The sequence below is a fragment of the Notechis scutatus genome, chromosome 4 (assembly GCF_049901735.1).
Source record: "Notechis scutatus isolate UNSWTSFEM ecotype Mainland chromosome 4, rNotScu1.2, whole genome shotgun sequence".
NCBI lineage: Eukaryota > Metazoa > Chordata > Lepidosauria > Squamata > Elapidae > Notechis > Notechis scutatus.
The window spans coordinates 144485899-144502082 of NC_142012.1; the positions used below are offsets into that span (position 1 = coordinate 144485899).

The 16184-nt window shown below is 36.7% G+C and overlaps 1 protein-coding gene across 7 annotated transcripts in view; it reads right to left on the reverse strand.

Annotated features, from left to right (window-relative positions):
- PLCH1 (phospholipase C eta 1) overlaps positions 1 to 16184 on the reverse strand; it is a 132691-nt gene that overhangs the window by 66271 nt on the left and 50236 nt on the right. For 4 of the 7 annotated variants that reach the window (XM_087965222.1, XM_087965221.1, XM_087965217.1 and 1 more), the window contains 2 exons: positions 3151 to 3297; positions 1595 to 1838 (listed from right to left, as the gene is read on the reverse strand). In XM_087965222.1, the coding sequence (XP_087821348.1) occupies positions 1595 to 1838; positions 3151 to 3286 (380 nt within the window). In that variant the 5' untranslated portion in view covers positions 3287 to 3297. Of the gene's footprint in view, positions 1 to 1594; positions 1839 to 3150; positions 3298 to 5831; positions 5970 to 16184 lie in introns of those variants that run through there. The other 3 variants (XM_087965220.1, XM_087965218.1, XM_087965216.1) reach the window with 1 other exon arrangement.

Below are 16184 nucleotides of genomic sequence, written 5' to 3' on the forward strand. Positions count from 1 at the left end.
ATCAAATATCCTCACTGGGAGGAAAAATATGCTCTTCCAAATCATAATCTTATTGGAATGAAATGTCTTTTGTTTCTAGAGATTTGTCCTTAGGTTACTTTATTTCAGGGGTGTCAAACTCGTGTCATCATGGCGTCATCATGTGATGTATCACAACTATTTTCCCCTGTGCTAAACCAGACACATCCTGCCCACACCCTGCAAGTTTGACACCCCAGGTTTATTTGGTCTTTAATTAAACAGGATGTCCAAAATTACCATGTTTTCGCCCCCTTTCACTTTCATACATACAGTATTTTGTCTCTGAGAGAAATTCTGATGTTTGTAATCCTGGTTTAATGATTGCTGCTCCTTTGTTCTAAAATGAAGTGGTTGTGTTTTTGGTTTTTTACTGTATGGTTATTTGAGGAATTGACAAATAGATTATAATATGTGAAGAAAATACAAAATACTCAATGAATAATAACCTGATACAAAGCAAGTAGCATTTTACTATCTCATAAAACCACAGGAGTAGAGACCACACTATGTCTAAAGACACAATGTGATTAAAGCCACTTACTAAGCCACTCTGTCCACGGAGAACCTTGAAAAGAACTGTACACTCACTATTACTCCATGTTTCTATTTTATGTTCTTGCCATGATTAACAGAAAAAACAAAGCAGAATCACCAAGTTGATTGTCCCAATTTTGCATGCTGTGAAGGCAAATAAAACCAGCCAAATAAACAAACAGAAATTATAGTAGAGGGTAATAATTACACATTTCCTCCAAAGGGGTCAATCAATACAAAATTAAAACAGAGGTCATAGTTCCATATGAACAGAGATGATCAGACTCACCAGTTTAGAAACTAAATTGCTGCTTCTTTCTAATGAATCATTAAAGACTACATTTGATTACAAGCAGATGGGAACCACTTAGAACAATTGATCAGCACTTCTCTGTTATTCATTAAAATGCTCCATTTTTTCCACATTTCTGCTGCAGTCTAGGTGGGAAAGCCCTCTGACAGTTGCCATATAAGCTGCATTAACTTTAATAAGTCAACTCCTTAAAGCAACCAGGTCATTTTTTAAGATTAACATAAAAGCTTGAAAATAGAATGCTTGTTTCATATGAAGCAGAAAAGTGCTGTGCTCACAAAAAATCTAAAGAAATTCTTCCACGTCATTTTTAAGTACCTTAGAAAAAAAACTGAAAAGTAATATTCCCTTGGATGGAACCAATTATTATAATTGGAGCCCATTTAGCTATTTTGTAATGGGTCATGGACTTGAAAGGTTGAACCATGTTGTTACTCTACAAGTACCTATAATGAGAATTACCAATGAAAGTAGACCTTGTATGTGCAATAAATAATTGTGAGTTCTAGTCCCACATTAGGCATGAAAGCTAGCTTTAGGCCCTGAATCACTCTCTTCCAGCCCAGCTCATCTCACAGGTGAGGAAGAAAGGAGGAGTATTATGTATCTCACCATCTTGAATTACTTATGAAATAATAAAGGTGGCATAAAAATTATTAATAAATAAATCGAGACAGATCAATCAGAATCACTATATTGTCCCAGAATATAGCTTTGAAAGGATATTGATCATGTGTTCTCTGTCTTTTAGCAAGAGAGTCCTCATCACTTATCCCAGCCATCAAGTATTTCAGCCCAGTGATCCAGGTACGTGCTTCCTCCGAGTTAGAAGTTATCAGATCCAATGATTCCATATGATTGCCATGGTAAATTGTAAAGCAGCAGCTTGGATCAAAGTTGCCCTCTGCATGGCGATAGAATAGTTCTGATTGCCGACCTTCAGTGACTTTGTAGATAGAATCAATAATGACTGTGAAAACAATAATAAAATGGTATAATCTGGTTTATCATACAGCTGATTGCAATATTCCATTTTTTATTAGTAAATTAATCCAGGAACTAATTTATCTATGATAATGAATTAATTCGGAAATGCACAACTTCTGTAAACTTCAGATATGGCTTTGCATTTCATGTCAAGGATTGCATTCTGAAAGTGGCCATAAGCCTGATCCCATTCTTGCCTCACAAAATCCACCCAAAATAACTCCCCAAAATACAAAACAGTGAAATGAAATATTTTATCTCATTCATGTAGGAGAGTTTTTGTACCTTCAATTTAAAAAAAAAAAACAACCCGAAATTTCTGTTGTTAAGCAAGACAGTTGTTAAGTAAGTTTTGTCCCATTTTATGACCTTTCTTGACACAGTTTTTAAGAGGAGCACAACACTTTTTTAAGTTAGTAACTCGGTTGTTAAGTGAATATGGCTTCCCCACTGACTTTGTTTGTCAGAAGGGTCACAAAAAATGATTATATGATCCCAGGACATTGCAACCCTCAAATATGAATCAGTTGCCAATGTCCAAATTTTGATCACATGACCATGGGGAAGCTGCAGTAATCATAAGTGTGTAAAATGGTCATAAGTCACTTTTTTCAGTTGCTGTTGCAACTTTGGTCACTAAATGAACTGTTGTAACCTGTACAGATGAAAATATAGAACAGGGGTGTCAAACTCAATATCATTGAGGGCCATATCAGTGTTGTGTTTGACCTCAGGGGGCCAGAGTGGGAGTGGCCAAAGTGGGCATGGACAGCTTGATGTAACTCATGTCAAGGACGCCTGTGGAGGCCCAAACACTCTAGCAATGAAAATGGGCAGGCAAGCTCCATTTCAGCTGCGACGGCCTCCTGCAACCCTCTGCCAGCAAAATTGTAGGTTGGGAGGGCTGCCTACAGCTCTGTTTTTGCTGGCAGAGGCACCATGGGCTGGTCTTTCACAGAACAGTGTCATGGGCAAGATGTAAGCACCCCACAGGCTGGATCTGGCCCCTGGGCTTTGAGTTTGACACCCCTAATATAGAACATATTTCACATTATGATCTCATGTATATCTTATATGCTCACTTTTTTAGCCTATGAATAAAGAATCAGTGAAGAACTGGAAATCAAGTATTTTCTTTCCTGTGTCTACAATCTTAATTTTGAGGTGGTTAATAATGGCACCGAGTTTAATCACAATCATTCCTAGGGACAGACTAATGCTGTGACATGCTCTTGTGAATTAAAAAGAACAATCATAAAACATGCAAAGTAAACAATAACTTCAAAAGAACTTACTTTTTGCCTTTTCACTTTTCCTGGATGGCCTCCATCTGATGCACGTCCTGTGTTCATCAAGATAAAAAAGACGCACTAACCCTTTGGCTCCATGCTTCAGTTTAATCATCTGAGTCCCAGATTGCATAACACTCATACATCTTTCAACTAAAGGATGAAAGAGTGCAACAATTTTATTTAATGAGCATCCCTAATTTACTCTGCTGCATAATTACTGCAATAATGATCTATAAAATAGTCGCTACATATATATTTCAATCTACACTTTGCATAAAAAATAGAAAATTATATAACACATGTAATGCTGGAAGTACTAGATTTCTGTGGATCATTTTAAACTTAGTATAAAAAACAAAACATTTTGAAAATATCTTTTTTTTCTAACGTGTATCTTTCATTTTCATAAGCATCTAATCACTGTACAATTTGGGGTATAGCAATAGTGATAGCACTTAAGATTTATATACACCGCTTCATAGTGTTTTACAGCCCCCTCTAAGCAGTTTAGAGAGTCAGCCTATTGCCACCAAAAATCTGGGTCCTCATTTTACCGACCTCAGAAGGATGGAAGGCTGAATTAACCTTGAGTCAATGAGAATTGAACTGCCAAACTGCTACCAGCCGTCAATCAGCAGAAGTAGTTTGCAGCACTGCATTCTAACCACTGCGCCACCAAGGCTCTTTATAATATATAATATGTAGTATATAATATTTTTCCAAAGCTTTAAGATCAGAGAAGAAGAAAAATCTGGAAAGAAACCCCACAGTGCAACATTTTCAGTTCACAAGTGAAATTTATACTCATACATGAATATAGAAACATACATGAAACATACATCAATACATGGGGACATTATTTCCTTTCCTTCTATCTATGTAGCTATCTATCAGCTACTCTCATTGCCTACTTTCATTTGGCCCATTTCCATGGATTCATTGATCAATTATTTTTATCGGAACTGGGCAGAATTATTTCATGCTTTCTTATGTGATAAAATACAGACTACAAATCAGTAACATTTTCAGGTCAACACCATCATGAGCATACAAAAAAGTCTTACAGTTTTCAAATATCAAAAAACAGATACTAAAACACAAAGTTACACGATTTCACTGTTGAGACTTTGTAAGATTTTATGAGAGAACACTGAATGTCCATAAAAAAAAATCATTAAGATTTTTTTTTGGGTGCACTCAAAGGGATGTTAACAATGGAGAAGCTTATTCTTTTCATTGGCAAATTACCGTACATACTCTCAAATATGAATAAATCAAAATCTATGATAGGAGATAAACAAATCAAATCATGAGAAAGAATTCAGAAGCAGTAAGAAAGAAAGAAAATACATTCAAGTGATAAATTCAATGGTATATTGATCTTTACTGTTTGGTCCAAACAACAGTTTGAAATTGTGTATCTATATTGTTCAGGCATTATAAAAGTCAAAAATATACAAAAATATGTACTTGTAAATATTTTCCTAATGAATAAATAATGGACAAAGGGATTAACTGTATTATCAATTAACATTTCATAAACTGATGAGCATTTAATATTTGTGTTATTGTTATTAACAATATTTATAATTCCAACATTCTCTGCATACTCATGAGAATATAAAATGTTTATACTTGTACCTATAAAAATACCTCTAAATCAATATAAAAATTCTGCATAGGGATATTTATTCAAAGCAATATGGTCCAGGATGAGAATGCATAAAAGTCAGCATATGGACAATATATAACAGTATATAATTGTATATAACTGTTATATACAGTGTATAACAGCACTTACATATACTAATATATAGAGGGTTGCCAGATTCCAACACTTTATAATTAAAGAACCATTGCTTTTGTAGCATGTCACAAAGATTCTAAACTGAGCTCACAAAAATGAATCCACACAGGATATAACTAACCCTAACCCTATATTTCTAATAAAACAATGCAAAAGCCGCCGATCAAATGTCTAGCTACAAGATCATAGAAAATTGTTAATTCTTGTGGATCACAGACTATTAGCTAGGAAAGAAAGTAAGGCTGTTGGGTGATTGTATACTTATTTTTATTAAACCTCATTGAACATGGTATAAGTCTGACTTCCAAACAGGCACTGGACTTTATACTTACACTAAATATGACTCATTTTCAAGTAAAAATATATAAGGTTGGGCCCTTAAATTTATCTAAATATGACTGTATAAATCTTTTGAAAAACATGCTTTCCAATAATTTCTCACAGCTAGATGGCTGTGTATGGACTCACACAGACACAGATAGCCAGAAGCATTTCTGAAGCAACTGCATGAGAAAATTTGAATAAGGGTGTTTTTGACACACTACTGCACATCACAAAGAAACTTTATTCAAAGTCTCTACACAGCCTTTGCCATCAGAAAAGATTTTGCACAGTAGTTAAATTTCACTGTCAAAACACAAATCACATAAAAACTGCAATAAAACATTATTTGCCATTTAAATTGTATCAGTCTGACAACACGCTAATAAACATGTTAATCAAGAACAGCATTTCCAATAATTTCTTAAAAGCAAAACAAAACTGAATCTCAACAAAACTAGAAATATCTAGTTCAGAATCAATGCGGCAGCCCTTATTTCCTCATATTCCCGCAAGGCAGCTTATGTGTCATTGAAACTCTAAGAAAGATACCAACTCATTTGGCTCAGGCAGCATCCTTGTGAAGTTGCTATACTTCCCACTACAAGATAGATCTCCGATGCTAGAATAGAAGCCATTGGAGGAAGAAGAATCCAGATGATGGCTTGAAAGCTGGGTGAACAGCAGACAATCTTTACCCCACTTGATAAACAATGCTTTAGTACAGAGAAAATCAAAAGCTGTTGGATTGGGATTGCTAAACTGCAAGTCTGAGCAGTAGGTCACACATGGCATGTTTTCAAAAAGCACCCTAATCTGTGCTAATACCATCTTCCATTTGTAATTTATCCCTGTGTAAAATGAAGTCTTTAACCTCCTACCATTGCTTGGGTAAGGCACTTGGTATTATGAATGGCATTCACCATTTCAAGCATAAAGCTTGCTTTTAAGCAGCTTATGCTTCTCTCTGAATCATGCCTAGCCCGAAGCATTTAAAAATAAGTACACTTGCATTGTACTTCAGAATACTGTATTAGGCAAACAATGTATTGCTATCATGATCCCCCCAAAGAGGAACTCCATGCAGTTTGATGAAGATGTAAACAATGGTCAAAAAGTACATAAATTCCGCAAATCAGAAAAATTCATTTTAAACACGGTATTTTGAAATTCCAATCCCATTGAGTCTCAATGGATGTCATTCAGAAAATCATTCCTGCAACAGATACTCCCACTGCATATCTATTATCCGGTATCATTTGTAGATCCAGTTATGTATATGTATTATTATGACAATATGAGGGTTGATTTCAGTGTGGTACTGTTGTATTAGGTTTCTGGAAACATCAGACATTGTATCTGCAGCAAATGTAGCCTGTGGTAAATTCTCATCAACAAATTTCAAAGTCCAAAGGAAGAAGAAAGAAAAAAGATATAAAGGAGTGGCTTCCAATCTTTTTTACAGCAGTTGTAAATATATTTTATCCAAAGTTGCATCATGGCTCCTTTATTTCTATATCGTACTCTTTCTAAGAAGTCCACAAATCACAACTTATCCCCCCCCCCTCTTTTTAGCCAAAAGTTTATAAAGGATTTCCAGTCACAAATGTAGCTATTATCTTTTTCCTAATCAAACTTTCAAATTTTCATTTTCTAATCAAAGTTTATAAAGGATTTCCAGTCACAAATGTAGCTATTATCTTTTTCCTAATCAAACTTTCAAATTTTCATTTTCTAATCAAATTTTGCATCTCTGGAAATTTGGTCATCTTCACCATCTTTTTGCACATAATAATCTCGCTGCAGTTATCATGTACAAAAATAATCAGACATTAGTCCAATTTAGCTATCTGTCCATTAGATCCAGCAAGAAAAAATATGGTTTCAGTTGAATATTAATCTTATAGATAGAAAAAGAAGAATTATATGCAAAGTAACCAACTTTATACTCCTTCCTTTTGCTTCTAACAATCTTAATCTTTAATTCATTCAGATGCTGTCATAGGATTTGATCACTTTTCAATTTAATTTTTCCCATTTCAAAGATTTGTTCAAGATTATAACCAACATTGTTTTAGTCCAGTAAAAAGTCCTTATCCAGGTCAATTTATTGGCTTATCATTTCTATTTTTCCTTTAGTAATTTTCTTAGTTTTATAGTCCATAATATTTTACTTCTCCAGTACTTTTGAAAATTCTTTATATTTTGATGCTTATCCATCAAGCAAAATTTGTTTCATCTCTTTACCTTGTAAAATCTTCCAAGATGTCCTTTTTCACACCAATAGTATCTTTAGTATATAATCTGTTCTTGAAAGCATGTAGCATTGCTGGGACTGCTTCTATTCTTTATTTAAAAGCAAAGGTAAATTCACCAAGCAGATTTTCAAACTTGTCATTTTGAAAATCTCTTGTATCCTTGAAATAGCGGAATGGGTAATTTCAAATGAGATTAGAAAGTGAGTTAGAAAACTCAGTTTATTTTAAAAGTCTCCATTAGTAATTTAGTAAATGCGGAAACATTTACCATGATGGTTCTCTTCATCTCCTGGCTCTCAAATCCATGGGAAACCACTGTCCTGTGGTTTCCTTATGAATAGCAGCGGTCCAGAGCACAAGTGGGCAATCTCCCTATCCTATCCTTATCCAAAGAAGTACTGTGGAACTGGTCTATTCAGCAATTCTTTGGTCTTAGCCACAGTCATCATCTCTGCTCATTCAGAGATATGTTAGCTTGCCATTTCTTGCCTGGGTAAGGTTCTTAACTCTTTGAATTATGCCTCCTTTAGGTTGGTCCCAACTCATTCCTGATTCATTTGTGAGCTACTTCAGGGATGAAAGAGTAGATTCAGAAAAGTGATAGTTATCTTTTTGATGGAGGGAGTGATTGGTGCCACCTTGAAGAGCACTCTCACCTTGTAGAATAACTTTTTGATCACTCTTTGTCCAACAACTTTTGCTCAGCCTCCAATAACCTTGTGATGTAAGTTGGGCTAAGAGAGAGTAACTTGCCCAAAGTAAACCAGCCAGTTTTTCACGCATAAAGCATGACTAGAATTCATAGTCTCCTGATGATTTTTTTTTAACCACTATGTCAAACTTGCTCTCATCGCTTTATTGCAATATTTACTTTATTGTGATGGTCTGGAACTGAACCCAAGGTATGTCTGTATTCTCCATCCAAGTCTATAAATCAAATGGATTTCCTAGGAATTTTGAAATAATCTAAAATAGAGAATTACTTCACCACTTTTAATCTTCATGATATAGGTTTCTACAGGGGAATGAGGTTTATAAAAAAACTGTTATGCTAAAGGTGTGGCAAGAGAATGGGCCCTATTTTCTTATATTGGTCCATTCTTTATACATCCTTATCTACTAGCAAGCAAGAGGAATAAAGATAACTTCAACAGAACACTCTGATTATCCAAGATTCTATTTAGATGCAATTTTAAAATAATTTACTCTCATGGATTCAGGGAGGGGGAGGGAAGAATCATTAGGTTTACATTTTCTTAACATGTCATATTTTTACTACAATGAATTTTGTGTTTCTTGTTCAAAAAAATCAGAACTGTATACTTAGGAAAAGTACATGCAAAAACATTCCTATCGGGGATATTTAATAAGCTCTTATATAAAAACATTTGGAATATCATGTAGAAATAGGGAAGAATAATCTTGCCATGAAAACTTTGTATTAAAGAAGCAGGTGGGGTTATCATTTTCTATTTTCCTAACTGAAGAACTGGAAATTAAAAACTTCAATAACATAAGTTGTAATGTTTAAGACTACAGAAATCAATTGGGTACTTCAGCAATATTGGTAACTATTTTAAAAAATGCAAATGAGCAATAGTAACACCGTCAATCCTTGTGTACAAAATTGATGGAAAGATAGTTTTGCTCTTTGTTCCCAATTCCAGAATCAAGGATGCATGTGCCAATAAGATAGAAAATGCATCAAAAAGTTGAAAACATGAAAGTTTTTTTTAATTGTTGATTTACTATATAGAGCATCTTTCTGAGGTCAGTAAAATGAGGACCCAGGTTGTTTGGGGGCAATATGCTGACCTCTTAGAGAATGCTGAAAGCAATATGAAGCAGCATATAAATCTAAATGCTATTGCTATTTGCTAGGGAGAAGTTAAAATTATTGGATTGACATTTTCTTTTTTGTAAAAGTTTTATTGGGTTTTTACAAAACATAACAAATAAAGCATCTTTTTTGAGAACAGCATGATTCCAGGTTATCACATCTCCAAACAGACATAATCTCGATTAGATATTCATCTGATATATATAGTTTCATATCTTATCACCATTTTATCAATTTCTCAATAATTTTTCTCTTCCCTTACTTTCCTTAACCTTCTTTTATAATTATCTCATTTCTTTCTAATTCAATTACATTTCTTTTCCTAAATTTCTATATCTTTCTATTCACTGTACTTGTACTTTTGTCTGTCCTGTTTACAATTTCATATATTCTTTTCCATCATCATCCCAAAAGAGAGAGAAAAAAAGATAATTCCCTCCCCTTCCAGGCATTAAAAAGCAAGATTCTTCCTATAATTGCCAGATAGAGTGTGGCACCTTTAAATCTTATAATTGTCATTTCAAATCTCATTAAACATTTTATTTATACATTATACAATTATAACATTCAGTTTCTAACATCTATTTTATATCATAGAGCTCTCATCAACCAAATTCCATTTGGTACTTTCCCTTAGAAATACACACAAGATTAAATATATATATAAAAATAGTAAACAAAGTAGTTATTCTATTCAAATTGGATTGACATTTTTATTTATTTTTCACACCTCTGACCTGTCTATCTCCCTCAGTTTTATGTAGTTCTCCCTATGGGTTTTCTATTGATCTTGTTTTTCTTTTCATTCAGGCTGCTAAATTTATTTTTTAAAAATCTGATGTTTCACATATTTGTTTTCCTTTTAGGCAAGTTGCCAAATGCAAATGGGTGTTCTGTACATATATTAGGAAGATGTTACAAATAAATAACCAGGAAAGAAAATTTTGCTGCTATTGTGTGGTTCATTGGCTGTTGCTTGTTGGGATCACTTGCTGTTTATGCGGCAAGTGAGGCTGCAAAAGTACTATATGCCAAAATATTGCTTCTCTGTGGTATTTTTTTTTTTTCAAAATCCCCAAGTTAATGTTCCTATAGCTTGGGGGATAAGAAACATCCCATGTTGTACCTAGGAAGAAAAACAGGGGAGCAAGGGCTTCTCTTATGTTCCTATTATTCTTGTGGAAGAACACTCAAAACATTTCAAGCACTGTTATTTCAGAACAGGCAACAATCACATCATTAAGAGTTTATGTTTGTTGAAATGCAGTAAAAATCTTTTGACAGAACGTTTGAAGAGGAACTGCTTCGTCTGAGCTTAGAACAAAACATTCCTTGACCAGTTTTGTGCATGTCCCTGCAGGGAACACAGAGGAGGAGAAATTAAAACACTTTCTCCTATCAACACAGCCAGAAACTGAGGAAATAGAGTGCCTAACAAGGTTTAGATATGGTTTACATATCTAAACAAAGCATTTGATATGGCATATATTAGAGATGATAGCAATTTGATTCTTGGGCATTCTCCCGGAAGATTGATACTGGGTCGGGAGGGGGAAGGGGGAAAGGAAATCACATACATCAAATCCTCCATTTACGACTGAGCTATGACACTGTGGTTTGTTCCCATGATGTTCTATAGTGTACAAAAGCAAGTAAAGAGGGAGCTGCATGGATACCAATCACCTGAGTATTGTTCCCTCTCACAGAAATAATGTAATAGGAAAGCCCATGCAATTCTCCATAGATATTGTAGCAAGCCCTCCTCCCCCCCCAAGAATGAAATATTTTTGGAAAAGTTAATTAAAAAGGTAGGATAAAATATTTCTTCTAAAGGAGAAATTTAAAAAAATCTTAAGGGAGGCAGAAACCAGCCTGTTTCCCTGCCCCAAGCAGGAACTCAGGAGGCCAGCTTTTAGAAATGCAGATTTGGTAATCCATTCAGAAAGACTGGGTCAAGACTGAAACTCAGATAATCAACAAACAAAAGGTTGACAAAATTAGCTCAGACAAACACCTAGGATTTGCATTTCCTCTTTTGCCTATAGAGCCAGCTATGTTTCCAATATAACCCCTACATGACCCCCATAGGAATCCAGAAGGTATAAAAACCTACCCACTCTAAACTCCATTTTGTCAGCTGTCCCAGAACCACAAACCCTGGTGGTTCTGTACACCAATAAACAAACTTTCCAATCAGCCTCCATGTTGTTTCCAGCGTCTTTCTCCCAGCTTGGAACTGAACCAGATGGATTTTCCTTCTAACAATACTAATAGGTCCCACCTACACCAAAAGGATATGAGAGTAGTCACCTTATACTTTTTCAACTGTGCTATGTGATGCATCAAAATAGGCAACATATGCTGTCAAGTGGAAAACATACAACAAAATCATCAACTGGATCTAACTCAACTGAAATATTCTTCAGGGTTCAAAAGAAGCAAAATAATTTGTTATTAAGCAATCAGGATCCCCCTCATGAGTTTGAAGTAAGAATTAGTTTGTATCTTTCAGAATCAATGAAGCCAGGGCTGGCATCACTTACAACCGGATAATTTGTATAGTGAATACGGTATGCTGCATAAGGTTCAAAAACATCTCTGGCAGGGGTGGGATTCTACCAGTTCGCACCTATTCGCTAAAACCGGTTGTTAACATTCTAAGCAGTTCGGAGAACCGGTTGTTACAAGAAATTACTGGCCTAATCCTGTAAGGAAGGCAGGAAGGAAACATTCTGGTGTTGCTTACAGAAACTTCCTCTCCGTTAACCCTTGTTACATTCTTGGCAGGACTAGACTTCTTGTCTCTGGAACTTCTCTGGAGTTCTTTTCCCTGTCCTTTACTGGTACTTTGCTTGTGTGGAGTGACCATTTGAAGTTACAATGGCACTGAAAAAAGTGACTTATGACCATTTTTCACACTTACAACTGTTGCAGCACCCCCACAGTCATGAGAGGCCAGGTGAGGAGATGCATGCCTCAATGTGAGTGATATTGACTTGGCCACGCCCACCACCTAAGTCACGCCCACAGAACCGGTTGTTAAAAATTTTGAATCCCACCTCTGATCTCTGGGTTTCAAGTAGGATCCTATACAATCATCCATTTTATGACAAAAATAATTTTTCTTCTTTTTCATCTTTCCCTGCAATATCCCATTCCCCTTTCCCCCAAAGATTTAGATACAAAAACAAGAAAATTATGATTGACTTACATTGAATTATCTATCATTCGTACAAGTTAATTCAAGAGTGTGAGGATGTTGAAACTATTAACTAGGCTTTTCTTAATTTGTCAAACAGAGAAATCTCACTGAGGCCCTTTAAGGGTGCAAAGAAAAAAAGAGAAGGTATCTACTTGCATAATTAAGAGGTTTCATGCTGGCTACTAAATCAGGAATTAAATCAATTCGCATAAGGTCAATTCTACCATACTTCTCATTTATGCAGACTTTGAAAGAGTACTGGGCAAGCAGGAAACCCAGCCAGAGAGCAGCAAGTTATTGGAGAAAGCTGCAGATCTTTGCATATATTATGCCCACATTCCCCACCCTCCACACAAAGACAAATTAGTTATTGTTAAGTATGGGAAATAATGGAGACCAGACATCTGACCAGTGACTTCAACTCTTTAATAACAGTAAATAGTACAGAACAGAGCAAGCCTATGGGCAGCAGTAACCCTTTTATAGGGTTGGCTGCTACCCTATTAACCAATAATAAGTGCATCAAGTTCAACTAATAACCAATAAGAAGTGTCCTAAGTTTGGCCAATCAGGGGCTTGTTATGAACCAATCCTTGTTCGTTGTGTAAGGACCAATCAAATGTGCAGGCTTCCAAAACCTGCTTTGCATTTAGGCTTAGTTACTTTTATTCATTCACAACAGTTATATTAATATGAACATGTGGTCATGTATTCTAAGAACAAAAAAATTGTGTATTTATAGTAGAGCTTTCCTCCTAGTAAATTACTTAATTCCCTTGTTTCAATAGCACTAAGAAATTCAAACACATTGCATTACAAAGTCTCTACTGACAGGTGATAATTATACTTCAACTTGTTATAACCTTGGATTTCGTTAATTCTACCTGTTTATTTTCTGGGTCAAACTGTACTTCAGTGCAAGCATGCAGTCTTTCACATACCATTATGATAATAATGAAAGGAAGATCAAGGCATAAAGAATGAAGTTATATAGAAAGAAACACAATATCATTTCATCATTCAATTTCTACTGCATTTTAGTTCCTTCCCACTCATCCTTTTATTACTACCATGTTTTGTTTTGTTTTGATTCATTCTTATATTTCTCTGCCAATTCCCGTGATTGCATACCTTAAGTTGGTATGCAAATGAAAATGAAAATACAAAATATGAACCTATTAAAGTAGTATGAAAGTATATGTTTGATTTAAAAGTGATAGAATGCTGGGAAAACAAACAAACTATGAACTATTTAAAATATCATTCATTGTGGGAAGGTTTGGGTAAAAAAGTAAAACTTTAATAAGTCTCCACCAAATTCAGGAAGTAGAATATTTTAAATTCCTCTAAATCAAAGTATTCCATAATGAAGGCATTCCTGCCAAGAAGGTATTTGTGGTCTTTGGCAACCTCCGGATAGTCTGGTCCCATGTTGTTATGAAAATTACTCATCAAAAAAGGAAAACCCATAATTGGCTCAAAAGCTGATGAGCAATTACTCAGCTTAGGAGCCCTACTCAACCACAATCTGCCTTTTATATTCTGCACCAGTGACAGCACAAGAGCACTCATAATCACAGGATTACTTAGAGAAGACTAGAAGCACCACCAAATATTCCTATTATTCAGAGAGGCTGTAATCTTATTTAGAATAAACATCTCCCACCTACCAAAAAGACATTGTTATCAGGATTCGGTGTCGGTTTATTGGCTCCCATCTAATTCATCACTAAATCTAGTCTCTGGTTCAGAATATGCACTGCCTTTTCTTACTTAAATCCTATGGAGAAGTAGAGATGAATATCATCAGTGAATTGATGACAACTGTATTGTTGTCTCCCTTTCCCATTAGTAATCTATATAAGGCATTTAGCATGAACATTTCTGATTACTCCCCCCACCAAACTTTATATTGGTATTAAATGGTTTTGTAGAGTGTTGTGAATCAATAAAAGTTAATAACTTAAATGCAAATCAGGGTTTGAAAACCTGCACACTTGATTGGTCCTTATACAACAACTTTGGATTGGGCCAGAACTAGTCCCTGATTGGCCACTATTTGGACTAGTCTTATTGGTTATTAGTTTGAACTTGTTGCTCATCTCATTGGTTAATAAGGTAGCAGCTAACCCTATAAAAGGGTTACTGCTGCCCATAGCCTTGCTCTGTTCTGTTCTATTTACTGTTATTAAAGAGTTGAAGTCACTGGTCAGATGTCTGGTCTCCATTATTCTCCATACTTAACACTGGCGACGAGGATGGGATTCGGAGACTGAAGAGCTGACTAACCTACAGAGCAACCAACAGAGCACATGGTCGAACACGCACCATCAACGGCAACATGGCCAGCGGTGCCGTACCACCCGCTCCATTCAACCCAGAAACCGAAGACTGGGAGGCATACATGGATCGGTTCCAGATGTTTCTGGAGACCAACAATTTGAAAGATGCAACAACCGGCAAAAAAAGAGCTATCTTTCTAACTCACTGCGGGCCTACCGTGTTTAAAATGGCAAAGTCACTTGCCAAGCCAGCAGAGGTAAAAGAGATGGACTGGGACGTCCTCGAGCCTTTACTACGGGCTCACTATGCGCCCACCGTGCCAACCTTAGTCAGAAGACATGAATATTACCAGAGGGATCAACGGAAAGGCGAAAGCCTTGCCAATTACATCACGGACCTCCGCAACCTTGGAGGCCTCTGCGGATTCGCAGACTTAGAAGAAGCCCTCCGGGACCGCCTGGTTCTGGGCCTAGAAGACGGCACGATCCAGAGCAAAATCATGGCTAAGGGGACATCAGCCTCACCGATGCCCTTAAAGAAGCCTCGGCAGCGGAGGCGACCAAGAAGTCGGCAGCCCGAATGCGCCGCACCAACGCACCGCTACGTAAACTTGCCACTGATACCTCACCTCGCTCAGAGAGACACCCGGTATCAATTCACCACGAAGACCTAGAGTCCCCGTCCGACAGCGATGAGGAAGAGGTCAACCGACTTCGAACGGAGCGAGACCAGTCCACACAACACTCATTTCGACCGTGTGCCGGCTGTGGAGCCAATCACCCACGATCCGGCTGCAAATTCCTCGATGCACTCTGCCGCAATTGCGGGAGATGAGGTCACATCGCAAAGGCTTGCAGAAGCAAACAGAACTCCAAACCCCGACAGGCCGAATGCCAATCTTCAGGATTCTTCAGCACACACCGAGAAAAATTGAACCACCAATGGGGAAACCACTCCTACAGAAACAAACCGTCCACCACTTTCACCAGGCGCGAAGAAACCCGGCGGGAAGAGACCCACCAAACAATCACCATAGGCCACGCTACATCCCTTGATGCCGGAAAAATCCGAGTAAAGGTTGCCATCGAAAACAAACCTTGTGTGATGGAAGTGGACTCGGGATCTTCCCTCTCGATGGTATCGTGGAAAATGCTACAACAGCTCATTCCAACGATCCGCCGCCAAGACCTTAACCCTCAAAGGGTTATACTCAAAGACTATCAGGGTAACAGAATTCCCGTTGTCGGGTCCCGCAGATTCCAGGTCTCATTCAAGGACCGCACCGTCGCACTACCACTGACTGTCGTGGACCGCGACAGGCCTAGC